At 38.5% G+C, this 12,838-nt stretch overlaps 1 protein-coding gene across 1 annotated transcript in view; it reads left to right on the top strand.

Moving 5' to 3' along the window:
• The window catches only part of DGKI (diacylglycerol kinase iota), a 428,861-nt gene that overhangs the window by 221,440 nt on the left and 194,583 nt on the right, over window positions 1–12,838 (top strand). The window contains 2 exon segments of the mRNA XM_049094866.1: window positions 6,766–6,848; window positions 8,904–8,964. Of these exon segments, the coding sequence (XP_048950823.1) occupies window positions 6,766–6,848; window positions 8,904–8,964 (144 nt within the window).

The following is a 12,838-nucleotide window of genomic DNA, read 5'->3' as shown; positions in this document are numbered from 1 at the left end:
TGAGAATCTGCTTTTCTTTTCTTTTTTCTTTCTTTTCTTTTCTTTTCTTTTCTTTTCTTTTCTTTTCTTTTCTTTTCTTTTCTTTTCTTTTCTTTTCTTTTCTTTCCTTTCCTTTCCTTTCCTTTCTTTTCTTCTTTTCTTTTCTTTTCTTTCTTTTCTGTTCTTTTCTTTTCTTTTCTTTTCTTTTTTCTTTTCTTTTCTTTTTTTCTTTTCTTTTCTTTCTTCTTTTCTTCCTCTCCTCTCCTCTCCTCTCCTCTCCTCTCCTCTCCTCTCCTCTCCTCTCCTCTCCTCTCCTCTCCTCTCCTCTCCTCTCCTCTCCTCTCCTCTCCTCTTCTCTTCCTTTTCTTTTTTTAAAATATTTTATTTATTCATGAGAGACAGAGAGAGAGAGAGAGATGCAGAGACACAGGCAGAGAGAGAAGCAGGCTCCATGCAGGGAGTCCAATGTGGGACTCCTATCCCGATCTTGGGTCTCCAGTATCAGGCCCTGGGCTGAAGGCAGCACTAAACTGCTGAGCCACAAGCCCGAGAGAATCTGCTTTTTTAACAAGCTCCCAGCTGACTGTTGTTGCAACTCCGAGACCACACTCTGACTGATTAGCTAGGGCTTCCTAGAAATACGTCACCGCTGTTGTTGTTCAGTCCTGGTTTTTGCCTTTTAATGACTGATTTATTTTGCTTATCTCTGTAGATACAGAGCACTCCCTCTGAAGCCTAGGCTTCAAACCTTTATTTAGACTTGCCTGGGCTTCTCTTAAGTAAATAACTAGACTATATCGCCATCTTCTGGCAAGAAAAATACCTTTTTTTTTTTTTTTTTTTTTCCAAGCACTCGTGTGTGCAGAAATTTTCCAACACTTTGCAGATATATATTGAGATGAACACATTTGGGACTGATGCTATGCATTTTTTTAAACAATAATTTGTTTTAAGCAGTTGTTTCACAATAATTGTCTCTGTTTTTTCTATCACTTAAGGTGGAGGTGATAGTGGGTATCTTGAAAGTTTTAGAGGTTGGCAGCTCTTTTGTTGTTGGGATCTGGGAACTGGAATCATGGACCACAAGGTCAACTTCAAGTGTGTCCTCCTGTGGAGAAGACGTAAGATCTGGGAGATAAAGTTTGCACCAGCACAGTCCCCTCTTCTGTGTTTGAAAACCTGAGGACTGGAGAGATAGGCACCCTCCTTTATATTTAATCTCCGCTCTAACTTCAGAACTTAGTATTTGTATTGGACATCCCTGACTCCTTAGCATCTTTCTCTCTGAGTCTTATAGACACTTCTGATATCTCTTGATGTTTTTCCTGCTTTCACATGATCTCTCCTGGAGGCTCCCTCTCAGGACTACATTTTTAGTGTCTTAGATTATATGTTTGGGGTTAAGCAGCTGCTCTGACCACTAGAGTGATTCTACCTTGAGGTCCTGACAGTTGGGGGGTCCCAGGCTCTGGATCCTCACACTATTCATTGTGAAATCCCATTGTTGAGGGGTGGCATGTGTTAGATTAGATTTCTAGGGATCTTATCAGTAGATGATAAGAGGAAGGCAGTGTCCAATTTGTGGGTAGGCTCATGCTGAGTCCACCACCATCACACATCTATGCACCATCACACCAGGGCTGCCCCTCCTAAGTCAGGGACAAGTCAACCAAGGTGGAAAAAGGAGACAAAAGTCAATAATCTCAAATGTCTGAGGCCCCAAACTTCCTAAATAGTTGACCGAACAGCCACAATTATTTTCTGTGATGTTCAACCTGGTGATAAATCAAGAATCATGACGTTTGGATAAAATTTTAGGCCCCTGATGCTTAGAATGGGCTAGGAGGAGGGCAGAAGGATATCAGTAGATGATCACACGTGTCAAAAAATCTAAGCTCAAGATCTTGTCAAACCAGCCTCAAGAGATGGAATTAAAACAACTGAATGATAAGTCTGTGGAAAGTCCCTTTTCCCAGTTATAATACTGGTGGAAGTGTGGGGGTACCTGTTTTACTCCACTGAGACTGCTCTAACTGAACACCACAGACTAGGTGGTTTAGTAACAAGAATTTATTTCTTATAGTTCTGGGGGCTGGGGAGGCCACAATCAGGGCAACGCAGATATGGTAGCCGGTCAGGTTCTATTTCCTGGTTCTCACAGGGCTGACCTCTCACTGTGTCCTCTTGATGTGTCTTCACATGGAAGAAATGATGAGGGAGCTCTTTGGGTTCCCTTTTATAAGGGCACTAATCTACTCACGAGGGCTCTATTTCCCCAACGTCCCATCTCCTTTGACGGGTCAAGGGCCTGCCCAACTGTCTAGCTTCTTAGTTGATAGCCAGACTAATACATCAAAATGTCAGTCTGGCTCCCCTGATTAAGACATCTCAATTACTTTTATTTCCTATAAAATGGAAGCCAAACCCTTTAGTACCTCTGCAACTCGGGTAGCTTCATCTCCCCCGCTTCTGCCTCATGGTTCAGAAACTGAACAGAATGTCAGAATGTCCTCCTCCCATGTCTTGCTGTTTTGCATGTGTTGTGCCTTCACCTTTCTCTTCTCCACGTGTAAAGAAATGGCTGACTTCACTCATCTTTCAAGAAACAGTTCAGATATCATATATAGGGTGCCTTCATCTAATCCCAAAATTTGGGCTTAGAGTGTCCCCTCTGGCCACTCCTACTTCTCATTATGTATCTCCACTATCACACTGACCATCTTTAGCAGGCTAATTTATTTTTCATTTGGCTCTTTCTGAGTTTCCTGAGTGTACACATGTACACAGAGTAGGAGCCTGGTATGTGTTTTTTAAGTTTTTTTTTTTAAATTTTTTTATTTATTTATGAAAGTCACAGAGAGAGAGAGAGAGAGAGAGGCAGAGACACAGGCAGAGGGAGAAGCAGGCTCCATGCACCGGGAGCCCGACGTGGGATTCGATCCCGGGTCTCCAGGATCGTGCCCTGGGCCAAAGGCAGGCGCCAAACTGCTGCGCCACCCAGGGATCCCCTGTGTTTTTTAAGTTAATTAGGTATTCCTTTGGGGTTGTTTGAAGCCAGTTTAAAGTAATTATTTCTTCATCCCTTCCTTTCACTAGCTTTTCTTTTCTTCAGGACTTTCACATCAGCTTTTGCCATGACCTAGATAATACCTCTGTTACATAAACCAAGGCTTGCTTCATAACCTACCAAAATGTTTCAGGCTATACAAGAGTTATAAGCCTTCAGTGAAGAGAGATGAGCCATTTGAGCTGATTCATTCTTAATTGACTTGACTCTCCATACCTCCAAGTCATTATCATATTTTCTTTCATGAATAATGCATAAAACTTCCTCTAGAGAGCAGGATCTTCCTGTTTTGTCCATCTCTCTCTCTTCCCGCCCAAAACAATGTCTGGAACCTAGTAGGTGAGTAGATGAATCTCCTTTATTTCCCTCTAGAACAATTTACCGGTTTTCTGGGAAGTTGTTTTCTCCTGTCCCAGCCTATTTCCCAAAATCTGGAGCCAGAAAGAACCTATTCATCACTCCACAGGAATACCCAATCTCACAATATCTTAACAGGTTCTTTAGTCAATGTGTATGAGAACCCTCCCAAGAGTGTGCTAGAATTGACCTGCAAGCTTTTTGTTTTTTTTTTTTTTTTGTTTTTTTTTTTACTTAGAGAAAAGTATAACACTCTTGCAGAGAAGTTGCAGCTTTTTTTTTTTTTTTTTTTTTAAGACTAAAGGAAAATAAGCAAACCAAAAGCCCTGAGTAACCTATATTTGAGGCCCAAGGCTAAAAGTTATAGCTCATGGCCTTGCTCTTCCTTTCCTGCTCACCTGCCATATGACCTTAAAATGAAAGCAAATGAAGATTCTCTGTTCTATGCTCTCAGCCATTGTGTCTTTCTTTCCCCCTAAGTCTTGATGAACCCTAAGGCAGTTTTATGTCTTTTGTCTTCATAGTCCTGTGGATTAACATAGTGGCTCTTTACTGACCACAGAGGGAGTGAAAGCAAGGAGGAAAGGCAGGTGTATGAAAGGAGGCAGGGAGGGAGAAAGAGCAGGAAGAAACAAACTGGCACAATAACCTCCAAAAAAACACAAACAAACAAAAAAAAAACTTATAGCTTTTGCATTTGGCCTGTAGCTTGTGCACAACTATGAGCATGTTTGGGATGCATTAGTGAATGGCAGTTGTGTTAATGTCCAAGTAGGTTTAATCCAGTCGGTGAGAAAGAAATTACTCTTTTCCTGGTGAAATTTCTCAAGCCATTCAGTTCTATTGAATAAATTACCTAAGCCCTAAAGTAGTTCATCCTAGAGGTCACAGCAGAGGTAATATAATTGACTTCAATGTGTCAGACCTTTTTTTCTTTCTCCACCCACCATGCTGGATTTAAAACAGTGCAGTGTTTTTCAGGCCCCTACACTTTGATAACACACATACTTTAGAAATACTACTTTTAAAAGAAATAATTCTATCATCCCTGAATAAAAAGTCTGACAGGGTTGACATGTCTGGCCATGCACATTACACCTGCACAGCTCTGAGGCCATCCTTCCAATGGGTTGTGGTGTCAGCAGAGCCTCCTGGAGATGTGCCTGCCTTAACTCCCCTTCCTCGAAGGGATAAATGTAGATAATTAGAATGTCCCAGGAATCACAAACTTAAAATGAGCAAAAACAAAATTTTGTGGTCACTCAAACCTTTTGGAGAAATTTCAATTTAACAAAAAACAACTCTAAGGACCCCTCGGTGGCTCAGTGGTTAAGCCTCTGCCTTCAGCTCAGGTTATAATCCTGGGATGGAGTCCAGCATTGGGCTCCCCACAGGGAGCCTGCTTCTCCCTCTGCCTGTGTCTCTGCCTCTCTCTCTGTGTCTTTCGTGAATAAAAAATCTTAAAAAAAAAAAAAAAGAAATAAAAACTACCTCTAAATGCTTTTTATTTTATTTTTGTAAGGTGTTCATTACCTGGTATCGTATGCATAATAGAAGCTGAAATTGAGACGAGCACTGTGCCATGGCCAGAAGTGGAAAGGAATAATTAACATTAACCACTCATATTGCTCTAGGAATTTAGAACTGGAAATTACTTTTCTAGCAAGTCAGTGGGAAATTTTTTATAAATTGGTCATTAAAATGACTCTGGTGTTACCGATTAAACATAAAAGATTACTTGAGAGAATCCCCAACTGACTTGGTAGCAAAGCCCAGTATGGGAAGAGAGAGAAGGATCCAGTTGTTACTAGTATTATGTATCCAAATCTATGTCTGCATTTTATAGGAAGCAAAATATGTCATTTGGTGAAATTGAAGGATTAGTTGTAATAAGTAAGGATAGAATGTTATTCCTAAATTTATAGCAAGCACATGATAAAGCAGAACTTTTAAATTATAGGTTTGGATGAAATGTGGAACAAAAGACCTGCATTGGCCCCTGTAACAACTGGCATAACAATGTGATAATTACAAGCTACACTTTAGCCCTCACGCCCTCAAGTGCAATTTACTGAATAGATTAACAAGGAGCAACAAAGAAAGAGACTAACCTTTACAAAGGCCTATTTTGCGCCACATACTGTGTTAGATCCATAACTATTACTGATTCATTTAATTCTCATTATCCTCTGGAAAGTGGATGTTGCCCTCCTATTTAATATGCTGGATTTCTGCAGGATTATAAATACTCACAATCACCTAATGAGAACACCCAAGTTATTACTGACTCAAATATCATGCTGTTTCTGCTATCCTAGAATGACTCTCAGATAAGGCATAGTAGGTGAACAAACTTGGGAATATTTTCATGAAGAACAATCATAATAGCTAACAAAGGAACTCTAATTATAAGGAACAAGAACTGCCCAACTAATCAAATGCTGTTTGCTGTGGTTGATAATGACCAAAAAGGGGTACCCTACACAGTTTTAAAGCTGTTTTGATGCTGCTTAATGAAATGATCCCTCTTTCATTTTTTCTTTGCTCAATTCACTGTGAAGAAATGATCTCCAGGACTGCCTTGCATTTTTTCCATGATGGCCAGTTCTGCAAATGCCAATTAGAAATTACTTAAAAAATTCTAAAAATGTTCATGTGAGAACTGTTTGACTTAGAGACATGGAAATTGAAACATGTCCAAGTAAACTATTACTAGGAAAGTTGTGTGTGTCTCTGTGTGTGTGTGTGTGTGTATATATATATACACACACTAAATAATGAGGAGCCTGTGAGACTTTTGCTTCAGTTAAATTATTTCAATAAAATGATACTTAGCTCACACTATGTTCATATTATGCAAAGATAAGAGTAATCTTCATAATGAAGTAAAAATGGATGTTAAATCACATGGATTGGCTAATAACTTCCCTACATGGATTTTCACGTTGAGTGATGGTAAAAATCGGTAGATACTGTTCAGTAATCACTTAATTGAGTGCCAAGCACTGTGATGTGCTCCCAAACATTATCGTGTTTAATCCTTGCAACAAGTCTGTGAGCTAGGCATTCTTGTCTCCACATTAAAGAGAAGGAGGTTCAATAAAAAAAAAGAGAAAAGAGAAGGAGGTTGAGTTTTACTGATATTGAAGAACCTGGCCAGAATTACACAGGTTGGACCGAAGCCTCATCTGGATATTCAACATGTATATAGATGGCCAAAGCCATGACTTTAACTACTACTCTATGCTATTTATAATTAGGTGGTATTTTAGAGAAGAGGATTTATTTTTATTTTTTAAATGAGCAGCAAATATTTGGAAATCTCTTCCTACTGTCTTTTTATTATTATTTTTTTCTTACAGGGAACCAAAGTCCTGCAGATGTTCATGTGGTACCTGAATCCTCGGCAGGTCTTTGATCTTTCTCAGGAAGGGCCAAAAGATGCGTAAGTCTGGAAATAAACCCCCCATGGTCCATATTGGTTTAGGCAAAGAGAAGGACTTCTGCAGCAAAGTCAAGCTTCACTATTAGATTCCCTCGTGAAATATTTTCTGACCATCCCTCGTTGACTTTCTCCCCTGCAATCATCTCCCTTAAAGCTTCATCTGATGTTTCTCCTCCTACTCTTCACTGGGCTAATTTCCTTCAAACCCAGCTACTCAGTTATCAACTCCAGGTGTACTTCTAGTGTGTTTGCTGCTCATGGACATGGTCTGTAGATTATTTACAAGTCTGCCTTGAGAAAAGATTTGTCATTTTCCTATCTATACAAGTACAACTTTGGAGGTGTACATTAGACTCTAAGTATATCTTTGGAGAGTGGCCATAATTGCTAATGAATATGTTTGTGTGTGTGTGTGTGTGTGTATGTGTGTGTGTCTGTGTCCGTTTGAGACAGATGAATTGAATCTGCCTACGATTCCACATCACAATGGGAAGACATTTTATTTTCTGCTCAATCCCTTTTCTGAGCTTCTCAGACATTTCATTGTCTTTGTTAGAAATGTTGAAAATCAAGTTTAGATGTCGGTGACATGTATCCCTTATCTTTCCTTTGGTGGTGGTGGTGCTGTACATGGTAACAAAGAGCAGAGCTGTTTCTGCTACTGTCTGATTCCCTTTTTAAAACCCATGTATTAAGATAGTTTGGATGTCATCTGATAAACGTTAGAACTTAAGTGGTACTAATTATTTTTAAATAAGTAATGATATTGCAGGCAAAGTAATCAGTTCAGATAATTTCTAGAGAAATAATATTCCTGTATGAAATGGATAAATCATATATTTTAAATATTCAGGAGAACATTAAATATAAAAATTACTTTCTGCTCATTCTTTTAATCTATAAACTTTTTTGCCACTAGAGTTCGCTATAAAACTTCTAGATTTTTTTTTCTGTATTTTAATGGACTAAGGCAAATCTGCTATGCCAGCTTTGGCCCTTTTAGATGCTTTTCTTTTCTTTTTTTTTTAAATTTTTATTTATTTATGATAGTCACACAGAGAGAGAGAGAGGCAGAGACATAGGCAGAGGAAGAAGCAGGCTCCATGCATCGGGAGCCCGACGTGGGATTCGATCCCGGGTCTCTAGGATCGCACCTGGGCCAAAGGCAGGTGCCAAACCGCTGCGCCACCCAGGGATCCCAGATGCTTTTCTTAAAATCTTATGACTTTGGTTAGACTTAGGCAGAGGCTTCATAGATCATCATAAAGAATGTGGCCAGATAGGAGATATTTCTAGAAAAAAACAGTTGGTTTAAAAGGTGATGTTTTCTACAACAGAGGTTCTAACAGCTTCACTTAAGTAAATGTTTTAGCAGGGGTGGTATAGTTTTATTTTCTCAAGAGCCAACATGAAAAATGATCCATTTTAAAGTAGACTAATTTTAAATACAGAAAAAACAGTAAATCTTCCCCTTTTGGGGCTGGGGAGTTTAAATTTGTTTTTGAGTGTTAGTGAATGAGTGGAGAGAGAGCTAGAATTGTAGGTGTGGTAGTAATGCTAGTGGATATCCTCCTATCACCCTGTTTTTCTGAAATGACTTCCTGGAATTAAGAGTGGAAAGTACATATTTGAAAAAAAAATCCAGGAAAAGCTGACAAAATATAAAGAGGAGACATATAACGACTGCTGACCATCGATTAATGATGATTTTCTTTGAGAAAGGTAGAAGGGGTATGATGGGAAAAAGAAAAGGAAGTCAAAACTAATTAAGAAAATAATGTGAGTTGATGTATTAATAGGAATTATGGGAAATAAAACTCTGAAATCCCATTCCAATGTCAGCCATTTACAAAAGATTTTTGCTGCCAATCTCTGATGCAGTTGTTGGGGCCCATACCCTTGTGATGACTTAGTAACTAGTTATGATAACATCATTATCCTCATGATTATACAAGTTCCCCGGTGGACATTCCCTTCTTTTTTGCCCTGAGTTTTCTCTCTGCGATGGCTGGTGATGTACTCTTTTGTTTACTTCATGTTCTTTTTCCTCTACAGGCTTGAGTTATATAGGAAAGTACCAAATCTGCGAATTCTGGCTTGTGGAGGGGATGGAACGGTAGGTCCTTGAATTAGAATTAAGCTCTCTTCCTTATTCTTCCATCTTTCTTTTGTTTTCTTTATTCATTCCCACCTCTTTCCAATCCCCTAAAACATAGGTCTCTGTCATGTGAACCCTAGCTTGAAGAAGGGATGTGGTTATTGTCCTAATGGATTCATACTTGGTCTTCCTAAATTATATCTTACTCCCTCAGCTCTACTGTATCCCTTCCTGTCCTACAAGGTAAAGATCTGGTCAGATTATTAGGATGAAAGTTACAGATGACTAAATTCTTAAAAAAACAACAACAACAACAACACCAAATACTTCATTTCCTTTGGTTCTTAATAATTGGTCGCAATTGGGGCACCTGGGTGGCTCAGTCAGTTAAGCATCTGCCTTCAGTTTAGGTCATGATCCCAGGGTCCTGGGATTGAGCCCCGAGTTGGGCTCCCTGCTCAGTGGGGAGCCTGTTTCTCCTTCCCCTCTCTGCTCATGCTCTCTTTCACTAACTCTCTCTGTCTCTGTCTCTCTAATTAATTAATTAATCTTTAAAAAATAATTGTTCACAATTATGAAATAAAAGTATATGGAAAAAATTATTGTATTTGTTCTTTTATTAGTGAAGACAAAACTTAGAATGCTGACATTGGTTTGCCTTAAAGATCATTGATTGGTCTCCTTTGTATTCATTTTTTAAGAAAAGATGGAATTGGGCTGAAGTTTAATATCATGGGTATTTTTTCCTCTATTTGTCTCATCTGTTTCTCCATTTACTCTCTACTTATGTTGGTATATTTAGAAAAGGCAAAGAATTGAGAACCATGACATTTAGACTCTGTTGTCAGGTGTCTTTTTCTTCTGTATTTGGAGTTTGCTCCCATAGGATCTGGAGTTTTATTATGAACTATCTTTGGCTTTTCTCTAATCTCCCTAATTAGAATGCTTTATTCTCAAAGGTAGCATCAAAATCTTTTAACCATCTCTCATAGCACTTAATGCAGCATTGGATACACATTAAATACCAATAAATGCAACTGGAAAAAAAAATAGAACAGTGTTTCCTGGTCCCTTATGTTACTCCATGAAGATGAAAATATTTTTCAGTTGGGAAAATAGTGTTTACCATTTGTCAAAATTCACAATACACATTATTAGCTTATAAAATTCATGATAAATTCATACAACTGAGAAGCCAAACCTGTTTCACTTTATTTAATCCAGTTTTTTCCAAAACGATTTGACCATGGAATTTTTTCTACCACAATACCAATTAAAGTTCAATCAGTTGCAGTGTTCTAGGAAAATATACTAAGGGATAGGCTGATTTGGAATTTTCCCAACTTTTTTAGTAGAATTATATTCAAGCAAATCCTCTAGGGATATATGTGTATTTAATATCTATCTATCTATCATCTATCTTTCTATTATCTATCTATCTATCATCTATAATCTATCATCTATCTATAGTGTGTGTGTATTTGTGTACATATATAAATATATTAAATATATATTAGTATATTTGTTATGTTTAGCATACACACACAGAATGTTCCTCTTAGCTCAGCTCTCCCCAGAAAGTTATCTTAAAATGTAAGCTTATTGTGACCATTTACTACGGTTCTTTTCCTTAAGTTAGAATCCCCTTGTCTTCCTATATGACTTTAGCATTTGCTCCCATATTTTCTCCATCTCAGTGATAGCAGCAGAGAAGTTGGAGATTTGCCTGCTGTCCTGAATTCATAGTTTTTATCCTTTCTTAACCCAAGTGGCTATGACTTCAAATCCACATCCACCTCCTATTCCATCTCTACGTCTTGGACTTCAGCAGTGATGGAGTGCCACGCCTTCCAAATTTCTCCCATCATCACGGAGCCTTCTGGCAGCTGGCTCTCACTTCTCCTTTCTTCGCCCTTTCCTCTACTCAGTGGGCACATATAGGAAGCATATTCTAGGTTTTGTGGTTTTGAGGCATTCTCTGCAAGTAGAGACATATTTGAAAACCTGGAGGTTTTTTTTTAAATTTTTATTTATTTTATTGAAGTTCAATTTGCCAACATATAGCATATCACCCAGTGCTCATCCCATCAAGTGCCCCCCTCAGTGCCCATCACCCAATCACCCCAACCCCCACACCACCTCCCTTTCCACTATCCCTTGTTCAGAAAACCTGGAGTTTTAAAGCCTAAAGGACAAAGAGAAAAGAGCCGAGTCCAACACTTGTGACAGGCCTGTGATTAGGGAGTCAGGGCCAAAGTTCAAAAGGCAAATGAAAAGCCAGAAGTAGAAAGGACCACTTGTAGTCTAGTCTGTCAAGAAAAAAACAAAAACAAAATACAAAGGAGTTTCAAGAAAGAGGTAGTGGTTATATCTTGAGGGAGAGTCCGGAGAATTATCATTGATTTTGAAGACTAGTAGGTAACTAGTGGTTTTTAAGAAAACCATTTCAATGGCGTGTTTGGTACAAAACCCAGAATGACGAACAAGTGAGACATGATAGATTGCTAATGAATCCTAAAGACCAGACCCAATTACAGTGTTGAATATCTGTGAATACGCCCTGGTGCCATTAATAACACCTTTTTGACACGAAGACTACCTAGTTCTCCTACTTAGCCTGTCTTTTCTAGCATCCTTTCTTTAAATGTACCATAATTAATAGGTACTCTACAAGGCTAGATATTACTCTTCTTTTATGTTCTAGGTAGTTTTTCCTCTTAGGGACTGTGTCTGTGTTCCTGGCTTCGGTTTTCACATCCTTCCACACAACTTGCGAATATACTAGACATTTATATTCAGGTCCCTCACAACAGGCATGCCTAAAAAGGAAAGTTGTAGGTTTACCCTAGAGTTGGTGCATATTTTGTACTAATTATTTTCTCAATAGTAACCCTCTGTGATTTAATCACTCAGAATCAAGACTTTGCTTATCTTGTACCTTATATAAAACCAGGTTTTATTTTATTTTGCTTTACATGGTTAAAATGGATATTTTGCAAAAGATGCCTGGAGTTTATGAAATGTTTTTCTGGGTAAGTGATCGATATTTTTAATCTCATTAGTTTAGGATATGAAACTTTTAATTTTGAGTAGGGGCAGAGTTTCTGTAAAGGCGAGACCTCCTGATGGATTTATGAAGAAAGCTTGCTGGCTTGAGGCAAGTGAAGACGAATTCCTGAGAGTGTCAAGTAGACATTTGACATGAGGCATTCAGCCTTTACTCAGCAAGCATGTCTATCACCGTAGAAGCTGTCAGAATTCTGTCTGTATAGTGACAAGGTTCCAGGCAGAATCAGGAATGGGATTTTTTTTTTTTTGACTGATTAGGAGGAGGATATATTAACCCTTAACTGCACTAGTTTGTGCACGGAGTATTATTTCACATATAGATGTCTCACGTTAATTTGGAAACAAGTTCGTTGGCTTCACTGCCAAAGTTCTGCGTTGCTCTGCCTCCTTGCACCTCTAAATAACCCATCCTCCAGCACTGCACTTGGAGCCAGAAGAGTTTGTTGGGTGCCTATATTTCTCTGATTTTCAGCAGGTTCCTCACCCTTCTTTGAGACCTTCTAAATTTGCAAAGCGGTACATCTGCATCGCTAAGGGTCTTCATAGTGTTAGCGTTGTAACAGTACAAACCTTTGCTGTTCAGGAGACCCACAATACAAACCACATTTTTAAGTTTTCTAAGTCACTTAAAGTCAGAGGCAGATGAAATTAATTTTATAATATATTTCATTTAACGTAATATATCTAAAATGTTATCATTTCAACATGCAATCATAGAAAAACCACTGACGAGATAGCTTATGTTCAATTTCTACTGTCTTCAAAAATCCAGTGTATATTTTTACTTATAACAGCACCTCCAGTTTGTATGGGGGCACATTCC

Source organism: Canis lupus, chromosome 16, assembly GCF_003254725.2.
Source record: "Canis lupus dingo isolate Sandy chromosome 16, ASM325472v2, whole genome shotgun sequence".
Classification (NCBI taxonomy): Eukaryota; Metazoa; Chordata; class Mammalia; order Carnivora; family Canidae; genus Canis; species Canis lupus.
The sequence above is the reverse complement of the archived record's forward strand: the minus strand, read 5'-3'. Positions and strand labels throughout refer to the sequence as shown.